A 22,714-nucleotide genomic window follows, 5' to 3' on the forward strand; every position below is an offset into this window, starting at 1 on the left:
TCAAAAGTTAAAATAAAGTTAAATAGCCTCTAAAATTACCCTCAAATACTACATTCTTCATGTTAGCTTTAATTCGTAAAACATGTGCTCCATCCATCTTGATGGTGAATTTCAGAGCGAAATATCACATTCAGGTCATGGAATTCTTATCTAACTATAGTATATACTATAAGAAAGCTATTTAGATAGAAAAATCATGAAGTTGAAAAAAGCCAAAATTTCCAAAATTCTCGTTTTTTTCCCAAAAAAGCCGGCTTTTTATGTGAAAAAAACGATGGATTCAAAAAAGCCGGCTTTTTTGCATCTCTAGTATTGTCCATTTTACCATATACAATAGGTGCAGAAAAATCACATGTAACTTCCACGGGAATTACAATATAAGCAAGATTTATACTTCATTGGATTTGTAATGAAACATACTTTACAATGATGTATACACCATGTCCGCCATTTTTATAAGAGGGAAATTCTAGAGGGATTTTTCGGGAAATTCCCTAAAAAAGTAGATTTTTTGTCTCATGTCACTGTTCATATAGTGATACAGAAACGGGAATTGCGCCAGAATATAGATTTATATCAATTCAATAAATCAATAGCTCACTAGTAAACAAGATTTTTGCCACATGAAAGAAAACATCTGATCCTGAAGGAACTTTGGTCGCTGAATTCGAAAGTGCAATCCGTTTTTCTCCAACATCCACAGTTTTTTGCGTGACAAGGGGAGGGGGCTGAGAAATTCCCTCAAAATATACCTTTTTTCCAAATTTTCGTACCACTGGCCCTTGAAATATAAATAAAAAAAAATGACACCATATAAAACTTTGATTTATACTTAAGAAACCTCGCAAGTTTCAGAACAATCGCATTATTATTTCTAGAGAAATAAATATAGTTGCATGTATGTTGTTTGTACTACTTATTTTAAGACGTGATGTTGCGTTCTTTGCACCGAAAGAAAGAAAAAAAAAAAAACAATTTCATTTACCCATACAGGCACAAATACGAAAAATGAGAGTATACGATATGGAGTAAGAGGTCTGTGGTTTTCTACCACCTGGCATGTGATTGCATTGATACAGCTGTACAACAACACGTGTTTAGCTGATGCAATAAAGCTGCGCAAAATCGGACTCTACTGATAAATTGTCAAGTCCATGGCAAATAGATAAGGAAGTGTTGTATAACTGCATGCATATTGTAGATTTAGTTTTAATTTGGATTTACCTGTGACAAGTGGTCGTAAGCGCGTGTGCGTGTTTGTTTTCTTTCTCCGCTATGAAGAGATCGCGGCGTGCGTGTATAAACTCACCGAACACTTTCTGTTTACGTGTGTGGAAAATATACTGTGAAAAGTCAGCGCCGTGCATTAACAGAAACGTTAAAACAAGCTTATTATAGCTATTTTAGGTGTCATGTGGGTGATCAAGACAAAGTGTGGGCTCCCCATGTGTGCTGTGTAACATGCTATTCTACTCTTATTAAGTGGAAAAGTGGCGATAAAACTCGAGCTATGCCTTTTGCGGTGCCAATGGTCTGGCGAGAACCAACCAGTCATGCTAAAGACTGTTATTTCTGTCTAACAAAAATTTGGGGTCATTCTAAAGGAACAAAATATAATATTGAGTACCCAAATGTTCCATCCGCTCTAAAACCCATACCACATGGACCTGAACTCCCAATCCCTGATCCATACGCACAGTCAGAAGAATCTTCTCCAGCAGAAAAGCAAGTAGATGAGTTGCCCGAACCATCAACTTCCTTTGATCCAAACTATAGCCCAACCAAAAACACACCTCTTCTTGTTAACCAGTCCAGACTGAATGACTTAGTGAGGGATCTAAATCTGAGTAAGCAACAAGCTGAGTTGCTCGGATCGAGACTTCAAGAATGGAATTTACTGGCTACTACCACCAGAATTTCAATTTTCAGAAACCGACATGAACAATTTTCAGGTTACTATATTGTTACGATCTGCTTTTGGTAAAAGCAAATCGTATCATTGAAATCAATCTTAAATATGCTTATTGTTAGGTATGAGTTTAAATATGCTTATTGTAAGGTATGAGTTCGTTTATCTTGGCGTGTTTAATTTTGACCTGCACTTAATGTTATTTATTTGGTGTGTGTGCTAACCAAAAAGATATTTACTTGTGTGCCATTAATGTTGACCTGCGTCGCATGGATAATGTGTCGTACGTATGCATAGATTATCCATAGATATCCGTTGCATTCTATAAAAAAATACAGATATATATATATAGCTATTTTGTGTGGCCATAGAAAGTAAATTCTAAGTATAGTGCTAACATATTCAAGCGAATGTACACAAATTTGATATACATTTTATAAAGTAATTCGAGTAAATAGTCCATAGGTGCAATTGAACGAATTTATTTATACTCCATTTATACTCCATGAAATTTCGTATTACCATAATTATATTGTTTGTGACAATAGAAGAAGTTAGAAAAAAAAGTAATAAGTTCATCGTATAGTTTGTGCCTGGAAATTTGGACGATTGATATCTAATGTAAAAATTTGGACTATAAAAATTTGGACTATAAAATCAGTTTAAAAAGGAAGTTTGGACATCGAACAATGTTTGGGATATATATTTAAGGGGCACGTAGACTTAGAAGGTAACGTAATTGAACTTGTGAAAAGTCCAATAGCCAAAAAGTAATGAAGGTCGCCATCTTGCTAATAGTTTAAAGAGGGTCCTGTTTTCTTAATTTCGTAAAAGGTGTATTGGAACTTCCTTACAAGAATTTATTCATCGGACGTTTTCTTCTACAAGTTTGATGGGAGTATGTGTTATTATTACTATGGCTAATTAAGGTAAATTCGCGGTTGCACATATCTGAGCAGACTATAAAAGGGGACATGTCTAAATTGTTGCTTCTTAATCGATAGACCTAAATGTTCTATCACTGAATTATAAGAGGTCACGATATATATATATAATCTAGCAAGACCAAGTCAATATGATCATGCGGAGAAAGTAACTAACATAGCACACAAGTTGTTACATATTTAAATTAGTTCAATAGAATAACGATATTTACCAAACCATTATTCGGCCGAGTTAATAGTTCGCATTTGCAGCTCGTTTTGCGTTGGAGTAGTTTTTTTTTCAACTCAAGTATTGATAATTTATTAATCAGTATGAAATTGAATTTTAACATTAAACTAAGAAAAATATCACATCTTCTTATTTGACTTTTAATGATATGTATACGAGGATGATTCATAGGATCTATGCACTGGTTCTCCAGAATTAATTGTTAAGGGAGGATAAGATCTTAATGAGATAAATTCGAGTCGGGACTTCTTTTATCAATGATAAATAGGTTAAGTTAGCTAGGTTAGGTATAGTATAGGTATAGCGTTTTAGACTAGGGAGGTTAGTTATTAATTGTGTTACTTTTGTGTTAATCGTATATACTAAAATGGTAACGAGATTGAAAGCTCATATTACTGAGATATGAATTGTGATAATGTGCACATATTATTCTTATTGAAGTGAGTAAGTTATTCTTATAAAGAAATCGACATTCTTGTGTTGCTGAGCTCTCATTATAGTAAAGCTTTATGATCTGAAAGTAGAGTAATATAAAATGTATTTTGTGTTGTCGTCATAAATTGACGAGGGATGTTCCTGATTGTTCAGTCATAAAAGAAATAATTAAACATGGAAAACCAGGCATAGATTCCAGCATATGATATAGAGATGTATAAATTGAATAAATAAGCGTGTATTGGAAACAAAGTATTTATTAGACAGATTAGCTACATAACTGAAAATTATTATAAATTATCACTGTGATTTATCGTAAAACTATGTAATAAATCTTTAATTATGGATATAAATTATCCATGGTTTTGTAAAGTTGGTAATTAAGTTCGTTGTTATGAGCTGCATCATGCATCTGAAAATAATAAAAGCCAAAAGTTATAGATTTTCAAAGATATGCTTCATTTCCATTTAAACGAATAATAATATAGGCTAGATATAATATATATACATATAAGCATTTTGTTTTCTTAATAGAATAGTATGTAAGATACGCGGGTGTTTCTTGGTCGGAGTGGCACTGCTGCAAGTTCCTGGAATACTTATTTATAAATTTTGGATAAATAACCGTTGCGCTTGAAAACAATTTGAACTTTAAAAATCGTAAATTAAAACTTTTGAGTATGTTTAAAAAAATCGTTTACTATATGTTATAGAATTGTTTAGTTTAAATAAATGCGCCAAAATGAGTGCGTTTTAATATAATGCAAAATTCCCTCTATGCATGTACAAATATAGATGGTTTAATGGATGCACTAGGTTTCCAACACATCCCTGAAGAATGGAGGTTGTTTATCGACTCCTCTAAAACAAGCCTTAAGGCTGTTTTGCTACATAATGGGAACACTAAACCATCAATTCCAATGGCATATTTCGTAGAGATGAAGGAAACTTATGAAATTTTGTCTGTGTTGTTAGCTGTGATACATTATAACAAGTACTGTTGGCAAATTTGTGGTGATTTAAAGGTCATTGCTATATTACTGGAGCTTCAGGGAGGATTTACAAAATACTGTTGTGTTCTTTGCTTGTGGGGCAGTAGGGCAACTGAATCACACTACATTCAAAAAGAATGGTCCCCAAGAGAAACATATATGCCAGGAAAACACAATGTTAAGTATTCTCCCTTAGTTAATTCAGAAAAAATTCTGCTGCCGCCTTTACATATAAAATTAGGCTTAATGAAAAACTTTGTTAAGGCCATGGACAAGAATGGAGAAGGTTTTGCGTACCTTAGAAGTCAGTTTCCAAAACTTAGTGACGCGAAAGTAAAAGAGGGGATATTCGTCGGGCCCCAAATTCGGAAACTATTAAAGGATAACATCTTTGAGACAAAGTTAAATAATGATGAACTATCCGCCTGGAGAGCTTTCAGTAAAGTGGTGTATGGATTTATGGGAAATCATAAGGCAGAAAGTTACCGTCAATTGGTTCAAGAGCTTTTGGATAGCTATCAAAGGTTAGGATGTAGAATGTCCCTGAAAATTCACTTTCTTCATTCCCACTTGGAATTTTCCCCCGAGAATTTAGGAGCTGTAAGGGACGAACAAGGGGAACGATTCCATCAGGACATTCAAAAAATGGAGCAACGTTATCAAAGCAACGGGATCCTCATATGATGTGGGACTACTGCTGGTTTTTAGTTAGAGAAAGTGACTGGCACTACAAAAGCAAGAATTAATTGTAAGTACAAATGTTTTATTTTCATACTTTGTAAAGCAGTTGTGCATTTGATCCATTGTGAGTTATTGATATTTGTTTTTGTAGGTCAATATTAATTTTTTGTTTACTATCTTGAATAACGTTTAAAAGGCGTGGAAACTAAGAATTTTGTTGTATACTTTTGGAGTTAAAGATAAGTTTTTCAATAGGATTAATCTGGCGCAATTCCCGTTTCTGTATCACTATATGAACAGTGACATGAGACAAAAAATCTACTTTTTTAGGGAATTTCCCGAAAAATCCCTCTAGAATTTCCCTCTTATAAAAATGGCGGACATGGTGTATACATCATTGTAAAGTATGTTTCATTACAAATCCAATGAAGTATAAACCTTGCTTATATTGTAATTCCCGTGGAAGTTACATGTGATTTTTCTGCACCTATTGTATATGGTAAAATGGACAGTACACATATCATATATTTATAGAAATTATTTATTTTTCAATGAAGAATGATGCGACTCAGATGAAACTTACAGGGTTTACTAAGTATAAATCAAGCTAACCTAGAATATAATTTGTATGTTTATATGCCTAAGGGTACCCGAGCTAGATGTACAATAATGAAGAAAAATTGAAATTTTTGGGGAAATTTCCCGAAAATCCCTCTGTCACGGGAAAACTGTGCGTGATAGAGAAAAACGGATTGCAGATTCGAATTCAGCGGCCAAAGTTCCTTAAAGATCAGCATTCTTCTTTCATGTGGCAAAAACCTTGTTGACTAGTGTAATTAGTTTAGCAGAATAATAATAAGCAACCATTTTTTCTAACGCATAGGGATGAGCATGAGTCAAGCTAAAACTCGACTCGACTCGAATTCAAGTCGAGTTTCGAGTCAAATCAAAGATAATATCCTCGAGTCGATTCAGTTTTTCGTGTCGAGTTTCGAGTGCAGTCGAGTTTGATAAATGGCTCGTTCGTTTTAAGTCGTCTTGAAATCATGGCCTGATTACACTGGAAAACGAAAACCATGAGAAATGTAAGCTAAACAGTAATATGGAATACTTTTAGTGTTGACCACGAGAGGGGTCACTGCTAGCATCTCGTCTCGTTTAGATAGCGAGACCACAAGATATTTTTTATAACAAGCTCAGCTCGGCTCGGCTAAACTGAGAAGATGGCTTGAGCCGGCTCACTTGGTGTGAACCATCGGCTCGAGCTGGCTTGGTAGGGATGAGCCATTTGCTCGGTTCGGCTCAACTGAGCCGAGGGCTCTAGCCGAGTCGGTTGGGTGAGTTATTGGCTCTGCTCATTTCTCGGTTCCGGTCGATAGTGAATGAGCTGCGAGCCGACTTGCTCGAGTCGTTGACAATTCTAAACCCGGGCCGAGCAGTTTTGAAGATATTTGGCCAGTGCCCTGTAACTTTTAACAGTGTTTGGCTCGAGCCCAAATACTCAGCCTAGACCCTCAACCCAAATTTAGAAGCTCGTGAACAATGTCCTTGACTTCTAGACTTCACGACTACCGAGGTTGGCAAACAACTAGTTTTTTTTTTTTTTTTTTTTTTTTAGTATTCAAATACAAACCACCTATCTTTCATTTTTATATACAGTGTTGTTATAATTAATAATAATAATAATATAAGTTGTAGTAGTAGTAGTGTCATTGATAATAATTATACTGACTATGTAAAAAATGAAATGAAATCTTTAAGTTTAACGTCCCACGATTATGCCGGTTAGGCTAAAGGAGACGGTTATAATGAGAAATGAGTGAAAAGATGGAATGAAGAAAGTGGGAGGAAACGTAAGAACCCCGAGAAAACCCACGCACACGGTGTTTGTCCACCACAAAGTTCACTTGGTGGGGGCTGGGATCGAACCCGGGACCCCAAGTACCAGAGGTGAACGCTCTACCACTGAGCCACCGCGGCCCCCTAAGACTAACGTAGTATGGCATTTTATCAATGTTACATTATATGAAAATGTTCATATATCAAGTAAAAATTTGTCCTTTCATTTACATAAAGCGATTCAGAAGTGCAATAATAATAATAATAATAATAATAATAATAATAATAATAATAATAATAATAAAAGCGGTAGTAATAGTAGTACGGAAAATTGAAGTCATATTTTTTTCACATTTTTAAAATTTCGGACCTAAAAGTAACGCGTTACTTTCGAAGTAAAGTAACAGTTACTTTTTGGGGCAAGTAACGCGTTACTAACGCGTTACATTTTAAGAGAAAGTAAAGTAACTTGTAACGCGTTACATTTTTACAAGTAACTTACCCAACACTGCTCAGGGATCGGTTTCAAGTAAATATGTCCTGGTTCCTAGTAGTCGGTAATAAAAGCTTCCAAAGTCAGTCTGAGTATCTATCGACTTTTGTCTAATAAAGTAATGGAAAATTAATTCGGATTTGATCTGTTTGTTTCATAATACAGCAAATATAAAACTACGTATTAGGGGAAGGAGACAGTTTTATTAAATCAATATGTTTCTATTTTTTTTAATTCATTCTGATAAGATTGATGTAACTTTCGATTAATCATATGAAGCAGCAGTCTACGCCTTGGAAAAATACTGTTAATTTTAAACTCTTACAGCTTTGCCTGTTAGTTTATAATACAGGGTGAGGCAATAGTTAAATAGTCCCAAAGAGTGATATTTAAATATTTTGTTCACTTGTTAAATGCACATCTCTGTTCGATGTTCTCCGTTGTACGTGTTGGTATGAAAGGAGTGATTTGGTTGATAGCGCCTGTGAGTATTGCCTTCAAATGGACTGAACTTTGTAATAGAACAAGATTTTTTTTCAAACTATCCCAAAAGAAAATATCCATAATTTCCTTCAAATCACTCATACAATTTTTGTCGAACGAAGGCATGCATTTAAACGTAAATTGCATTAATAATAATAATAAAATATTGCGTATGTGGGTAGGCGTATCTATCGTCTGATTTTCTTGTAGAAAAGGAGTCATCTAAAGAAGCCACCAGTTTCTACACAGACAGACTTTCATTAGTGCTATACATAGCTTTTTTTTTTCGCTTGTTTCTTTTCGGCTCGGGAGGAATTTGTAGAGGGTGAAAATGGGTGCACGCACGTTGCTCAGGGTTACTAAGAACACCTCATATATATATAATTTACAGGGTGATTCCTTATAGGGTTTACAACTTCAATCAGTTATAATTCTTAATTGGAACCACATACAGACTTGTTTATATGCCATTATCCTGCAAAACACTTCAAGTTTTTTGTGACAAATCCATTATGGCTCGATGTGTATACCTGCAGTCATCCTGGACACATCCCAACGAAAGTCGATTTCCTGCTAAACAGTAGCCAGCATTTCAAGGGTAACGTCCGCGATGGCTGTTCTGATGCGATGTTTCAGTTCATTAACATTATCAGGTAGGGGAGGAGTGTACACCTTATCCTTCACAGACCCCCACAGAAAGAAGTCAAGTAGCATGTAATCGGGAGACCGTGGTGGCCAGACAATTGGTCCACTACGACCTATCCACTTATCTGGGAAACGCTGATCAAGAAATTCCCTTACGTCTAGCAGGTAGTGCGACAGGGTCAGTGAAACCTGTCTATGTTGGCCACCATCGGTTCCATCGAAAAGTGGCCAACTTAGACAGGTGGCCAACTTACAGAAAATAAGTGTGATTTATGTATTTTTAGAATAGGATTTCTAGTATTACTTGATTGTAGAATTTTAATAAGCAGTGGCACGACAGCTACTTAAAAATAATGTATATAGAGTAATCATAAAAATATACAGTACTAGAAAATATTACTATAGTATGTAAGAGTGCCGATTTCTCTGTAAATTTGGGGGGCTCATTCAGATGCAGAAGATATATATATGAAGATTTTAAGACAAATTGCACTCAAATTATACCAAACATTGTATACTCATAAATAAAATAGGGGCCACATGAGCTTTGGGGGGCCCGGGCCCCCTCGTTTTCCCCAGGATCGGCGCTCTTGATAGTATGTTTAATATATATGCATACCTTTCTCTTCCTGAAAACTAGTCTGGTACATTGGATTATTCGGATTGAAAACACAATAACACAAACAACCATGAAATAGAAGTGTATGTACGCAGTTTATTGAAATTGATATTATAGCACACTGAGTTATTCAGATTGAAAACAAGAAAAGCTAAGTTATAAATTGAAAAATTCATATGCAGTTTATATGACTTCTTTTCAGTTGTTACTGGATGGTGGTTCATTCTAGACATATTTGCTGTATTCTTTTTGGCAGATATGCACATTCTAATATTGTAGTTAAATAACTACCTCTTATTAATGAGCTAGAAGTGTTTCCCTCGGAGCAAAAGATGTTTTGAGAAAATCTTGAGGGAATTCATATCTCAAAACCTCTGCTACCTTTTGACATGCAGTCAGGTGCCAATAAATGACAATTGAGCTTTAACCTTGAGAATTTTCCGGACTTACTAAATCTTCTCACTGATGAAAGGAGTCGATATAGCTAATGGTTTTACCAAAACAGACAGGGTAAACAAATACGTACAACCATTTCCTGAATTTCTGTACGTGCTTTTTCTTATTCACATCTTCCTTCACCACCCTTTTATGAGGGTAGTGTTCTGGCCATTGACCTCCAAGAACAAATCGTGCGAATCTATGCTTCTTTGTGTTCAGTCACAAATACAGAACATCTGCCTCTCATATGGGAATTAGAAAGAGTTAAGAAAAATAACAAAACTGTATTTTTCGTGGCCAAGATACGCAGGTAAATTTATCATTATCATCATAAGGTAAACATTACTTCAGTGTGGCCAACTTCCAAGATAGACAGGTGGCCAACTTATAGAGTAGTAAGTAACGAATGTCTTATGGGAAAATGCAGGTTCAAGACGAACTAGGCCAAGATAAGCAGGTGGCCAACTTAGAGAGGTGGCCAAGTTGACAGGTTTCACTGTAATTTAACTTTGATTAAAATGCGTGCCCTAGGCGGGGAAGGCTTTCAGCTTTTTCGCTAAAATAATTCCATTAGGTATGTTTCTCATGCGAAGAACAGGCTAGTTAATAATAAATTACAACTTTGTCTTCTGATTTTTTCTTTATTTTATATATTTGTTATTTTATCTTTAAAATGTAAATAATAATTAATTTTAAAGAAAACCATGATAAGATATGGAATGTTAAGGTTACCTGTTTCATTTTATGCATGTAATTATATCTTTCTTTTGTTTGTGTTTATAGGGATTGCTTGAGAAGAATCCAACCAAAAGGTTAACATGGCCTGAACTTCTTGAGCATCCATTTGTCAGAGATAATGTTCTTATTATTAGAGACGAAGGTCAGTATTGTTTAAATATTATAGTTAGAAGTGACTTGTATTCAAAGGTACAGACATTTTCACGAACATGACTCTATAGTTGCAGATATCAGTCATAAGTTTAAGACTTAAATATTTCAGAATTTCGAGCCTCAGAATTCATCCTGTGCTATATTTCAGACTTCAGAACTTACCCTGTGCTATATTTCAGATCTTAGATCTTAGAACTTGTCCTATGCTATATTCCATACCTCAGAACTCATCCTGTGCTATATTTCAAGCCTCAGAACTCACCTTGTGCTATATTTCAGACTTCAGATCTCATCCTGTGCTATACTTCAGACTTCAGGACTCATCCTGTGCTATGTTTCAGACCTCAGAACTCGTCGTGTGCTATATTTCACACCTCAGAACTCATCCTATGATATATTTCACAGCTCGTCCTGTGCTATGTTTCACACCGTAGAACTCATCCTATGCTACATTTCAGAAATGTGAACCATATAACACCCTGTGCCACTTCTGATTTTGCAAACGTGGATCTAGGACCGTTCTCAAATATTTGCTCTGCTCGTTTTATTAGCCTAGTGACTTTTGCATGTGCCCTCAATGTACGAGATCCCGGGTTCGGTTTCCGCTGAGAGAGCAGGGCAGTGCGTTGCAGTGGTTAAGATCCTACTTTGAACTGTAGGTCTCATCCTATATAGCCGTGGTATTGGCGGAAGCCATAAATACAATCCTGTCAGTCAAATATAAGTCTTAAATTTGTGGTTGATAATATCTATGAGTATGGTGTTAACTTGTTTTCTCTGTCTATAACACTTTTTCTGTCAGTTCTGTGTTTACTCAATTGCTGTCATAGTAGCCACAAATTCCTACCCCAAAACAGCAAAATGTTCTGCTTTCTCTTCAGCAAACTATTTATTTTTACACGTACTACTAAAATAACTTATAATCCAACCTGTCATACGGTGGTTCAGTGGTAGAGCTCCTCTTACCTCTTCTGCGAGGGAACCCTGGTTGAATCCCAGGCCATGTGAGTTTTTGGTGAACAGTTGTGTCCATGAGTTTTCTAGAATTTCTCTCGCTTTCTCCCACATTCTTATTACACTCATTTCTGTCATAATCGTTCACTTTCATCCCGTCTCCTTTAACATAGAGGTAACCATAGGTCATAAAGCTTTTTTTTTAAATCCAGTCTTTTTTCTTTCTTTCTTTTTTTTTCGTATGTCCCTCTTTACAAATACCCTTATTGAGCCATAATTATTATACTAACTTCAGCCTTCCGGCAACAGATTGACAAACATTTCCGTCAGTTCTTAAGTTCATCAACATCGTTTATCTTCTTGACTTTATCTCTTAACTTGTATGTGCTCAATCCTAAAATATTTAAATATTTACTGCCCGAATCAGTTAACCTATCCAACACACAGATGGTCAACCTCTTATGGCCACGTTTGCTTATATCAACTACTACTCTACAGCTTAAAGAACCCAAAAGACATCATCACAACAACAAAACCTCTCCGTTGGATCGTATCTTACGCCTTTTTTACTGTTATTACAATACTGTGTCCCTCATATCTTGTTTTATACTATTTCCATACCTCTAGTTCTACGTAAAGATCTCTTCCCTAATTAAAACTGTACATTTCATTCATATTTTCCATGTGAGGAACATGTCCCAGCCATCTTTAAATATCTTGAACTTATAACCATATGATATTAGGTAAACTGTAGCTGCTGTGAAATTCCGCATTATGCAGCTGCTATTCACCTATAATTTGACTTTTGACGCACCAAGTGTTCTTCTCAAAACTTACTTTTAAAAACTCTCAGTCTTTGCTTTTCTCTGCACGTCAAAAATGTGCTTTTAGATCCGTACATTACAATGGGCAGATTTGTGCTTTGTGCTAAAATGTACATAATTTTCTGTTAAGGATGTTGTTTTTACGTAAAACCGTTATTTATAACTTGCCAAATGTATATTTTATTGTAGAGCACTATTATAATACAGTTCATTAATTTCTAAAACTTTTTTAAAGTTGATCAAAAATTCTATTTACGTAACTTGTAGGAAGACAACTCCATGAAAATGGTAAGAGATATATATAATCTCTTACCAAGCAAAGTAGCTCAAGTGGTAGAGCGTTGGCTTCTCATTCGGGAGGTCGTGGGTTCGATTCCCGCTGCTGACCATCCTGAGTGCGGTTTTCCATGGTTTTCCTCAGTCCTACGAGGCAAATGCCGAGATGGTACCTATTAAACAGGCCCTTGCCGATACCTTCCCAAATCATTTCCATTGTTATTGTTGTTGCTAGATATCTAGTATAAAATGGCCTCTGAGCTGTATCTTGTAATCGTTAAATAAATAATAAATCAATCAATAAATAATCAATGCCGAATACCAATTTTTAAATAGGAGAAGGATGGGGTCTTGTACTGGTTGAAATATCCTTTCAATATGTATATAAAGAAGTTCGGAAAGAAATAGGCATTTTAGCTCGAAGTTTCACTACTTGTAAACAGCTCTGGAGATATATCGTCAGCATTCAGGCAGAAGTCACTGACTCCAAAAACATACGAATGGTGTTAGGTGCTTCTTCCAATACGATAACGATATACAAGGGAAAATACATGACATTCTAACACTGTCAGGCTAGAAATTGTAATGCTAAGCGTGGTTATCCTTAGCATAACAATGCCATCTGCTACATCTAGCCTCATAATATGTATCAGAACGTCGTATATTTCATCTTGTATATAGTCCTTGTATACTGGAAGAAGTGCCTAACTCCATTCGTATCTTTTGGAGTTAGTGACTTCTGCCTAAACGCCGACGATATATTCTTAACATAAATTTGAAATGATTTGCTTTCTCTCGATATTTAGAATGTGAGCCTTTTGTACTTAACATTATGATTGTGATTATGATTTAAGCTACAAAATATTTTGCGTATGTTCTGTTTGTAAAAAATCAAATAAATGATTTTCTTGTTTTAGATAAGGTTTCACCCTTAACAGACCCATTAACAGCATCTCAAGCACGTGCCAAAGAATTGCAAAAGCAAGGACTTGCTATTCGATCGTCACGACACTCCAAGTAAGTTTCAGTAATTTATTAAGATGTAAAACCTTAAAATGTCTGTTATAGATGGAGAAAGTTCTCAGTTGTTATATACAGTATTTATTGGTAGAATAAGAGTGTACAAAGAAAATTGATATATTACTTCTGAACATATCTCACATTCTGAAGGTTGATACGTCTCTTCTGAATATTTCTAACACTCTGAAACCTTGAAAATTCATAAAACTTGAATTTAATTGTAAGGAATGTTTATAATGCATTGCCGTGCTGGCCATATAGCAAATATGAGCAAGTTAAAATTTAAAGTTGTCCCAGTAAACTTAATGCCTTGCAAGTACCATTCGTATATTTTTGCAGAAAGCATTTTTCCGACCTCCACTTTGTTCCTTTCCAGAAATTTGAAGGAACAAAAGAGAAAAAGGAACTAAAATCAAAATTAAAAGGAAAACCTATATGGATTCGTTCGTGTTGTTTCTGCTGAAATAAATTTCCCGGAAACGTTGTCTTTCTATTGTCATGTGATATCGACTTGTTATCTGGCTTCAGAGCTGCCAGAGTAGATAGCCCTCCGACATTCCGAAAACACATCCAGAGTTACGTTCCAGCGTTTTGTCAGTTGTCCCTTGTCGAAATTCAACTCTGGATTCCTTATTTGATTTTTTAAATGAATCCACAACTAACCTCTGTATTATTATTATTATTATTATTATTATTATTATTTGTTGTTGTTGTGGTGGTGGTGGTGTTGGTGTTGTTGTCCGATCTTTGCACGGATTAAAGGTTTGTGGAAAATGTTTGAACCCTGTTTTTCCAATGATAGTGATCTGGTTATCATTGGCCATTGTCAGTTTGAATTGCATAAGCTGATTTGTATTTTTTTTTTCTATTTCTATACTTCCGTGCAAAGTATATACTACTTAATAATTCGATATATTCTATATTTAATTTATCTTACTATTGTTTATCTTGTGTAACTAGTCATTCAAGATTAGAAGCAATAATATTTAAAGAAAATATCTTGTATTTAGAGATAAACAAAATTGTTGGCGTTTTCACAGCTATCTTCATAGCAACAAACAGAAAGTGACATTTGCCATTTTGTACAACACGCTCTACAGGTGCCCTCCCCGCTAATCTCATAGCTAGTGCGTGTGTCTTTGGTGTACATGGGCTCAGGTTTGCATGATTGTAGCTTTTTGGGACTATTCCCCAGGAAAATTATCAAAGTGAATATTTTTAATTTTTAGGGTGTCTAAAGGAGGGATGAAAAAATTCACCATGTTATTTAAATGGCCCTTTTTTGGGACCTATAATCTCATGTTTTAGATACTTGGAATTAGAATAAAAACTTGAAATACGGCATGCTTGTAGCGTTACCCAACTAAATCACCAAAAATAAAAATTTCCAACTTCAGTGAGTTTTTATGGGCAATTCAAAAATCTTCCCTACGTTATATGGGATATTTACATCCCAAAATTATTCGGCACTTTCTGTAGGGCAACAATGATTAAATATGAGATGGTTGTAACTTTTCGGGACTAACCCACAGAAAAATTGCCAAAAGTGAATATTTCTAATTTTTAGGAGTCTGGGATGAAGAAATTCTCCATTTAAATGAACCTATTTTTGGACCTATAATCTCATATTTTAAGTGCTTGGAATTGGAATAAAACTTGAAATTCGGTATGCTTCTACATTTTCGTTAGCGTTATCTAACTAAACCACCAAAAACAAAAATTTCCAACTTTAGAGTGGTCTTATGGAAATCTCATGTTATTTACATGGGTCATCTTCTGCACCCAAAAATGTTTAGACACTTCCGGCAGGATTAGAATAATGAAATTTGTCATGATTGTAGCCTTCCGGGACTAACCTATAGGAAAATTTCCAAAAATGATTTTTTTAAGGGGTCTAAAGGAGGCTGAAGATATTCCACATGGTATTTAAATGTGCCTTTTTTGGACCTATAATCTCATGTACTATTGCTGTTCAGTGCTGCCACACCGTGGTAGCGTAGAATGTCACTAGTCTTAGTGTGGGGCTTACTTATGACCCGGTCTCAGGGTAATTGATGAAGCTGACAGTTTTATATGTTGACACGTTTCTAGGAATATTAATTCCTGCCGTTTGTGTGTAGGTTTGAGACTTTCATTTATTCATTTGTTTTGAGTCTGCAGAAACTAAACAATACATTCTAACACTGAAGAACACGAAAGGAGAGTGTCCCTAACTTCAAACCCTGAAAATTTAACAAGACAAAAGAGGACAGTCTTAATGCATGTTAAAAGGAGTTTCATACTTGCAATAAAGTACACATCATCTACCAAGGGTTTCTTCGAGAAGTTTTGGACATACGGCAACGTCGAAGGGACACAGGTTATGCTGGCGAGGGGTCGGTTGTTGGCATTATTTGGATAATATTTTGCCGTTACAAAGGAAGAAATCTGAGCCTATGAGCTTCTGAAACTACATGCGAGAAAGGTCTCTACTTTTAATAATGAGTACATTATATACATATAGTACGACCTAGACTTTCAATAGTTCAGCATTCTCTGTTCTACAGACTTCCTAAATTATACAACGAATTGTCACATACACTTGCAGATTTATTTGATTCTGAAGCTGCATATAACTCTAGACTACGACGTCATTTTAGTGGATAAACTTTAGTGGGCTATTGTCAACATTTCTTGTTATTACGAACCGTAAACTGGGGTTACTTGAAAAATCTGGGGCTATTTAGAAAACTGACATCTTTTGTGTTATATGGTATAATAATAAGAGAACTATGACAGATATATCGTTTTCTTCCAGACCAATGATAAGTAGACACGTAAAAGAAACAATAGGTTGGTCATAAGTGCTGTGTCTTATTCATAGACTGGTCTAAAAAATCTCATAGCAATTGATACTTTTTTTTTTATTTTCTGTAAATTGTCCCTTTGTTTCCGTAATGAAAAGTGATTTTTACGTGGTTGTGCTAAATATCACTACTTTCAGAAGTTTCCTAATGAAACGAATTGGTTTTACATTTCCACTTACTTTCTGGGACAGTCTGTGGCCATTTTTTCCCCTTCCGTTTTTCTACTTGTTCAGGGGATAGATAACGATCACATTATTGAAGTTTTGGCTGAACCTATCTACAACCGCAGAGAACAAGTTGTTTTTCCATATGACTTTGCAGCAAAGAATTTTAATATGTGAATTTTTGTTCTTATCATACTGTGTTACATTATTATTATTATCACAGTACCATTTGATATTTTTGCAAAAAGTTAACGTAAATGTACAATTGTAAAAACGGTACCAGGTAATTTTGTAAACCAATGTAAGGCAGTTACTGATCTGATACATGCATAAATTTCATAAAATTGTGTAGGGCATGTTTGAGTGTTTTAAAGAAGTCTCAAGAGTTTATGCGTGTATTGGCATTTGCCAAAATTTCCATTGCATTGTTTGACAAACTACCATTTATAAAAGCATATTGCAAAAACTTTTACTGGTTCTGTAGGCCTTCAGGAAGACAAGTTTACCACTGTAGTTAGTTTAGATTGGTTCAACAATTTATTGTGTTTAACTAAAAGGTTGTGCAAAAAAAAAAAAAAAAAAAAAAAAAAAAAGTTTCTTTTTATTTAAAACAGCCTTGGAATACATTACTATGAAAAAAAAATCGCATTTTGCATATCAATCTTCTCAGGAAAGTGTGATCTTGCAAGTGGTTCTTTCCAAATAGTCCCATCTTTCACACAGCTCTTACTACTATGAAAAAACATATATTTTTCAAATAGCCCCAAAAGCAGGACTACTTGGAAACAGCACATTTTTTTTTCTCCAGGGAGGCTTCAGTCCCAGTAAAAGTTTGTTATAACTATAAGAAAAAGTAACATGGACTAAGCTCTAGAAACATCGCAAGAAGAAAACTTAATTGCAATAAATAACAATGGGTGTATGAAAAAAAAACTTTCCAAGTAACCCCAGTTTACGGTAGATGTTATTTCGTTTTATTATTATTATTATTATTATTATTATTATTATTATTATTATTATTATTATTATTATTATTATTATTATTATTATTATTATTATATGTTATCATCTCTTAGATTTGTTAGATATCCCACTGTAAACTGGCGTTCAGCTGTATCTGAAATTATGTTCGTAAATAATTAAAATAAATATATAAAAATAAAAGTAGATCCTCAGGTACATTGACATTTAATATTGCTCAGATATAAAACTTTCTGTTATAGTTCAGAAGTCCAATTCGTAACAGAGATACTGATCAAACTTCTAAGTGAAACTAATTTATTTTTAGTACAGATAGTCCCCGAGTTACGTAAATACATAGTTAGGTAAGAAATTCGCGATATATATAAAAATAAAATTTATGAACGATACTTAGATCTGAAGAAAGAAATGCTCTCGAACAGCGCCGATGCTGCATTTAAAGACTTGGAACTTGATGATCCTGGTAATTAGATAATTAACTATTATTAAACAATTATTAGTTAGTTAATTCTTTTTACCATCAATTTTGTAAGAGTATAAAGTTCTGTGCCCTGTTTATGTGATTGTGCTTTTTGCATTGTAGTATTATTAAACAGTATTGTTTCGAATATTTTTTTTTTCATACGTATTTGCAAAAAAAAAAAAAAAAAACTTTGAGATTAACGTCCCACGATTATGCTCAGAGGTTAACAGAGGCGGTGATGAGAAATGGCAATGGAGAAATTGGTGATGATGAAGGTGGAAAGACATGGGAGAACCGCAAGAAAACTCACACACATGGTGTTTGTCTACCACAAAGCGCACTTGGCATGAGCCGAGATTGATCCAGGGATCCCACGCATTAGAGATAAGCGCTCTACCATTAAGTCACCGCGACCCATGTTTGCAACAGACTTTACGTTCTTGCAAGGGCGCCTATTTCTCTGTAAATTTGGGGGGGGGGGGGCCATTCAGATGCAGACGGCATATATATGAGGATTTTAAGACAAATTGCATTCAAATTATGCCAAATATTATATATTCACAAATGGAATGAAGGGGGCCCACATGAGTTTTGGGGGCGAGGGGCTCCCCAGGATCGGCGCCCTTGCGTTCTGGTAAAAATTCGACTTGCGCAAAGATCCCTGGAACGATCTACGTACGTAAATCGAGGACTATCTGTGTAAAATGTTATGTGTGTGTTCTTATTATCCCATTTCTCTTTTTGCAGAATTCTAATCAAAGCTGTACAGAAATTGGAGGAACATGAGAAAAAGCTGGAAATGTTGCGACAGAAGAACGCCAGAGCGCAATCCAAGAACGGTGCAACATCTGCGTTTGTGACTAAGAGTGAGACTGGCGTGCTGATGGGTGGAAGAGAGGCTCCCTGTAGTGTCCGAGAAGAAGAAGAAGCTAAATTATTGGAGATCTCAGATAATAACACGTCACTTGTTTGTCAGTGTAATACTATTCGTGAGGATCACGAAGAAGAGAAAAGAGACATGGATTCTGGACCAGAGAAGACGTATACTGACCAAAGTATTCAGTGTGAGGAAGTGTGTTGTGGTAATAATGTTGAAAGTGCTTGTGAAGGTTTAGAAGAAGCGTGTGGAACGACAAGGAAATCAGCCGGATCTCGTTTAAGTGTAGATTTTCAACAAGAATTCCCGTCAGTAGATGTTCAGCCAAGGAGGGTGATGAATGAAGAACTGCTCAAAAGTCGGGCTCTGTTTACACTCCATAGCCTTGACTCTGACAACAGAAACATCGAAAACGATGAATGGTTGGCGTTCCTGCAGAAAACCATGGAAGAAGTGATGAACCAAGAAGTAGATTCTCTTCTTCAACAAAGCTTCATGATGGTTATAGTTGCCCCGCTACGAAATCCGCTTACGTCGTGCAAAGTGATTGAGTACATAGCGTACTTATGTTCTCTTCCATTTGTGATCGAGATTGAAGAGGAACAATTGGCACAAATACGTCAAGTGTACCTGGAGATGAAGTTAGTTCCTAATCTCATGTATGCGTCAAAATTACTTATGCGTAAAAAAGGTTATGATACAGACGATGCTACGGATGATTTTAAGAAAATCTCAGACCTTCGTGCAGATGATCTTCAAGCCTTGGAAAGCATATACCTCTTGATCTGTCATCTGGTGTACGCTGAAGTAGATTTTCTTTATCAGTTCTGTGATAGTGTGTGTATATTGAACGCAAGCCACCTTTTGCAACTGTTTCTCGTTCTTGATAAACGGAAAATGCGCGTTGTGACAGATCTTATTGCTATATTAATGCAAATATTGAGGGTGCTTCCAGAGAATGCCAGTATTGTGGAACAAATAATCTTCGGCAGTGATAATGGTAAGTATTTGATACAGTAAAAAAGAGGTTACTAAGTTAGCTTACTCATTCACTCATTGTTTCTCTTTCTGTCTGTCGTCTGTCTTTCTGTCCTTCCTTTCTTTCTTTCTCTTTCTTGCTTGGTTTCTTGCTTGCTTGCTTTGTTTCTTGTTTTCTTGCTTTTTCTTTCTTTCTTGCTTGCTTTCTTTTTTCTTTTCTTTCTTTCTGGCTTCCTTGTTTTCTTTCTTGTTTGCTTGCTTTCTTCTTTGCTTTCTTTTTCCTTTTCCTTTAAGTGTTTCAAGTTAGTAGTTCTAGCCTTTCATAATATAACATTCTGTTCAATAAATGAAGTTAGAGCGGAATAATTTATAAACCAATACTTCCTCTCATTAATGTTGCAGCAGAGTCTGATCTATAAAATTTACGGAGACGAGGGAACTTTATGATGTCTTGAGTGTTCTGCCCGGAGGCAGTTTCTAGCCCATTTACCCTAGCAAAACTTTGTAAGTGGAACCACTCAGCCAGTTGGGCAGGGTAGGATGGCCCAGTTTCTTTTCCCTGTGCTTCAAAAATGTATATAGCAAGCTGGTAATTGCGAGGAAAGTAGAGAAACTGGTTGATATTAGGATTAGGGATAATGCGTACCGGTATGCAGGAACCGTCTAATTTTGGATTCACTACACAAGTAATCAGTTAATATTCCTTCTATATAAAGAACTCTTACAGTGTCAAGGACCCAGAATCGTTATAGAGAATGAAGTCGTATCACTAAACTTGGCTTCCATAAATCAAGGTATAAAAATTTTCCGGAAAAAGAAAAGGGTGGAAATCCGAGTAACCCTCTACTTCATTAGTCCAGCTTCTTAAAAGAGGATGAACACATCTTAAAAACTACTTACGTGTAAGATATATGTACAGATCGCACGTTACGAGAAAACTACTGACATAGGTATGTCGTGGTCGTGGTAGTCGCTGTGGTTTTCAGTAGTCAATGTGCAAACTGCTTGATTTAACATCCTTACATCGAGCATGTAAGGATAAAAAAAAAATAAAAAAATGTTATATTGCTGTCTATCTCTTTATGAAATTATAAATCAAATCGAGATTCCTTATCACACTACTCAAACTATTGAGTCTGCCATTTTTACCTTACAACAAAAAGAAATAAACTTCACAACAAAAAATCGTCCGCTCGCTGTCGTCTAGGTAACAGGTTCTAAATACGATTGAGTTAAAATGAAAATTCAAGGAATTTATGGTGGATAACTAGTTTATTAAAATCAATATTCCTCTAATTTAGGCAAGGTGAGAGACTAGTAATTATATAGATTCGAAGAATGTTATTTTGCCCTTAAAAGACAACTTTAATATCTTGCTCGACTTCCCAAAGTACTCATTGGGGAGTGAAAGGAGCTCAGCCTCTAATTTAAATAATCTCTAATCTTAAACAATAAAATTTCTCTAATATTCTTTGAGGACTGCGGCAATATGGAAACTAGTACTCTCTCTACTCTAGATCCATATTCCTTGCTTTCAAAGACTGTTAAACTTAATTACTATAATAGTCTGGCCTACACCTGGTTTGGACTCTCAACACGTAGAGAAATCCAGATAGGGAAACTAACTAAAGATTTAAAGGATGGGTAAACTTTGGGAATAGGAGTAGCAGCCGTCATTCATGGCCCAGCTATTACATTACGTCTATCATTTAAGACTCTAGGTTTAAAAAGGTAAACCACACATTGTAATACTTTCGAACACGAAAGTCGCAGTGTGAAAATAGAAACACCAACCAAGCCTCATTACTGCCTGACTGTACGTGGATCGAATCCAAATCGCAACCTGGATTCAAATTACATAGGGAAAACCTCCAGCACCTGGAGATTTCAAAACCTAAGTGTCCTGGGTTCACTCTTTCCCTGGGATCACACCAAGAGCAAATTACTTTTCACTCTTTCTAACCATTAAACTAGAGCCCATTTAAGCCATTATTCTGACGTAGAGCTCAAACTCCCTACTTGATTCTTTAATTCCTCCTCCTATCTCGGGAAATCACCTAAGTTATGGCCAGAGACCACTTTCTCTAGCGGGACTAACGTATCCACTGAACATCCAGTAACTATTCTAAGGCACAAACTCCCGGAAAAAAGCTTACTTGCTAATTTCCTTCGGACTGAAACAGCCACCAGTATAGAGACCTCCACCCTATAGGCCTCCCTAGCTGACACAGCGAAAGCCATAAAAAAATCCTCCTTTTTATGTGTTTTACCGGGGACAGAAAAAAATTAACTTAGCAACGGTTTTGGAAACTTCTGCAGCAATGGAAAATTACTGGGAAAAGCAAGCAACAAGGAGAAATTTTCAAAAACTAGCCTCTCAACCAGGTCTATGAACAAGTGAGCGCGAGAGTAATATCCGACCTAACTAACTGAAACATAATCATGAGCAATTTTTAATATATATAAATGATTTGGATAATTCTCTTTTTGATATTTACATACATTTACACAATATAAACAGTAAAATTATATATTACGCTATACTTAGAATAAATAAATAGAGTCAAGCCTAACTTACTAATTAATAAATACAACTTAAATATATATATTTAATATTAAAATTTATCATGCATAAATATTTAGATAATAAGCAAGGAAACAAAGTGCCCCTTGCAAGCGAGAAATCTTCCATTCTCAACGCAGAAACAGAATTGTGTGTTATGAATAGTTGCA

The 22,714-nt window shown here is 35.4% G+C and overlaps 1 protein-coding gene across 1 annotated transcript in view; it reads left to right on the forward strand.

Annotated features, from left to right (window-relative positions):
* fu (STKc_STK36 domain-containing protein fused) overlaps positions 1-22,714 on the forward strand; it is a 61,227-nt gene that overhangs the window by 31,761 nt on the left and 6,752 nt on the right. The window contains exons 6-8 of the mRNA XM_081770761.1: positions 10,491-10,587; positions 13,570-13,669; positions 18,874-20,003. Of these exons, the coding sequence (XP_081626887.1) occupies positions 10,491-10,587; positions 13,570-13,669; positions 18,874-20,003 (1,327 nt within the window). The remainder of the gene's footprint in view (positions 1-10,490; positions 10,588-13,569; positions 13,670-18,873; positions 20,004-22,714) is intronic.

The sequence above is a fragment of the Thermobia domestica genome, chromosome 9, assembly GCF_964235325.1.
Source record: "Thermobia domestica chromosome 9, izTheDome1.hap1.1, whole genome shotgun sequence".
NCBI lineage: Eukaryota > Metazoa > Arthropoda > Insecta > Zygentoma > Lepismatidae > Thermobia > Thermobia domestica.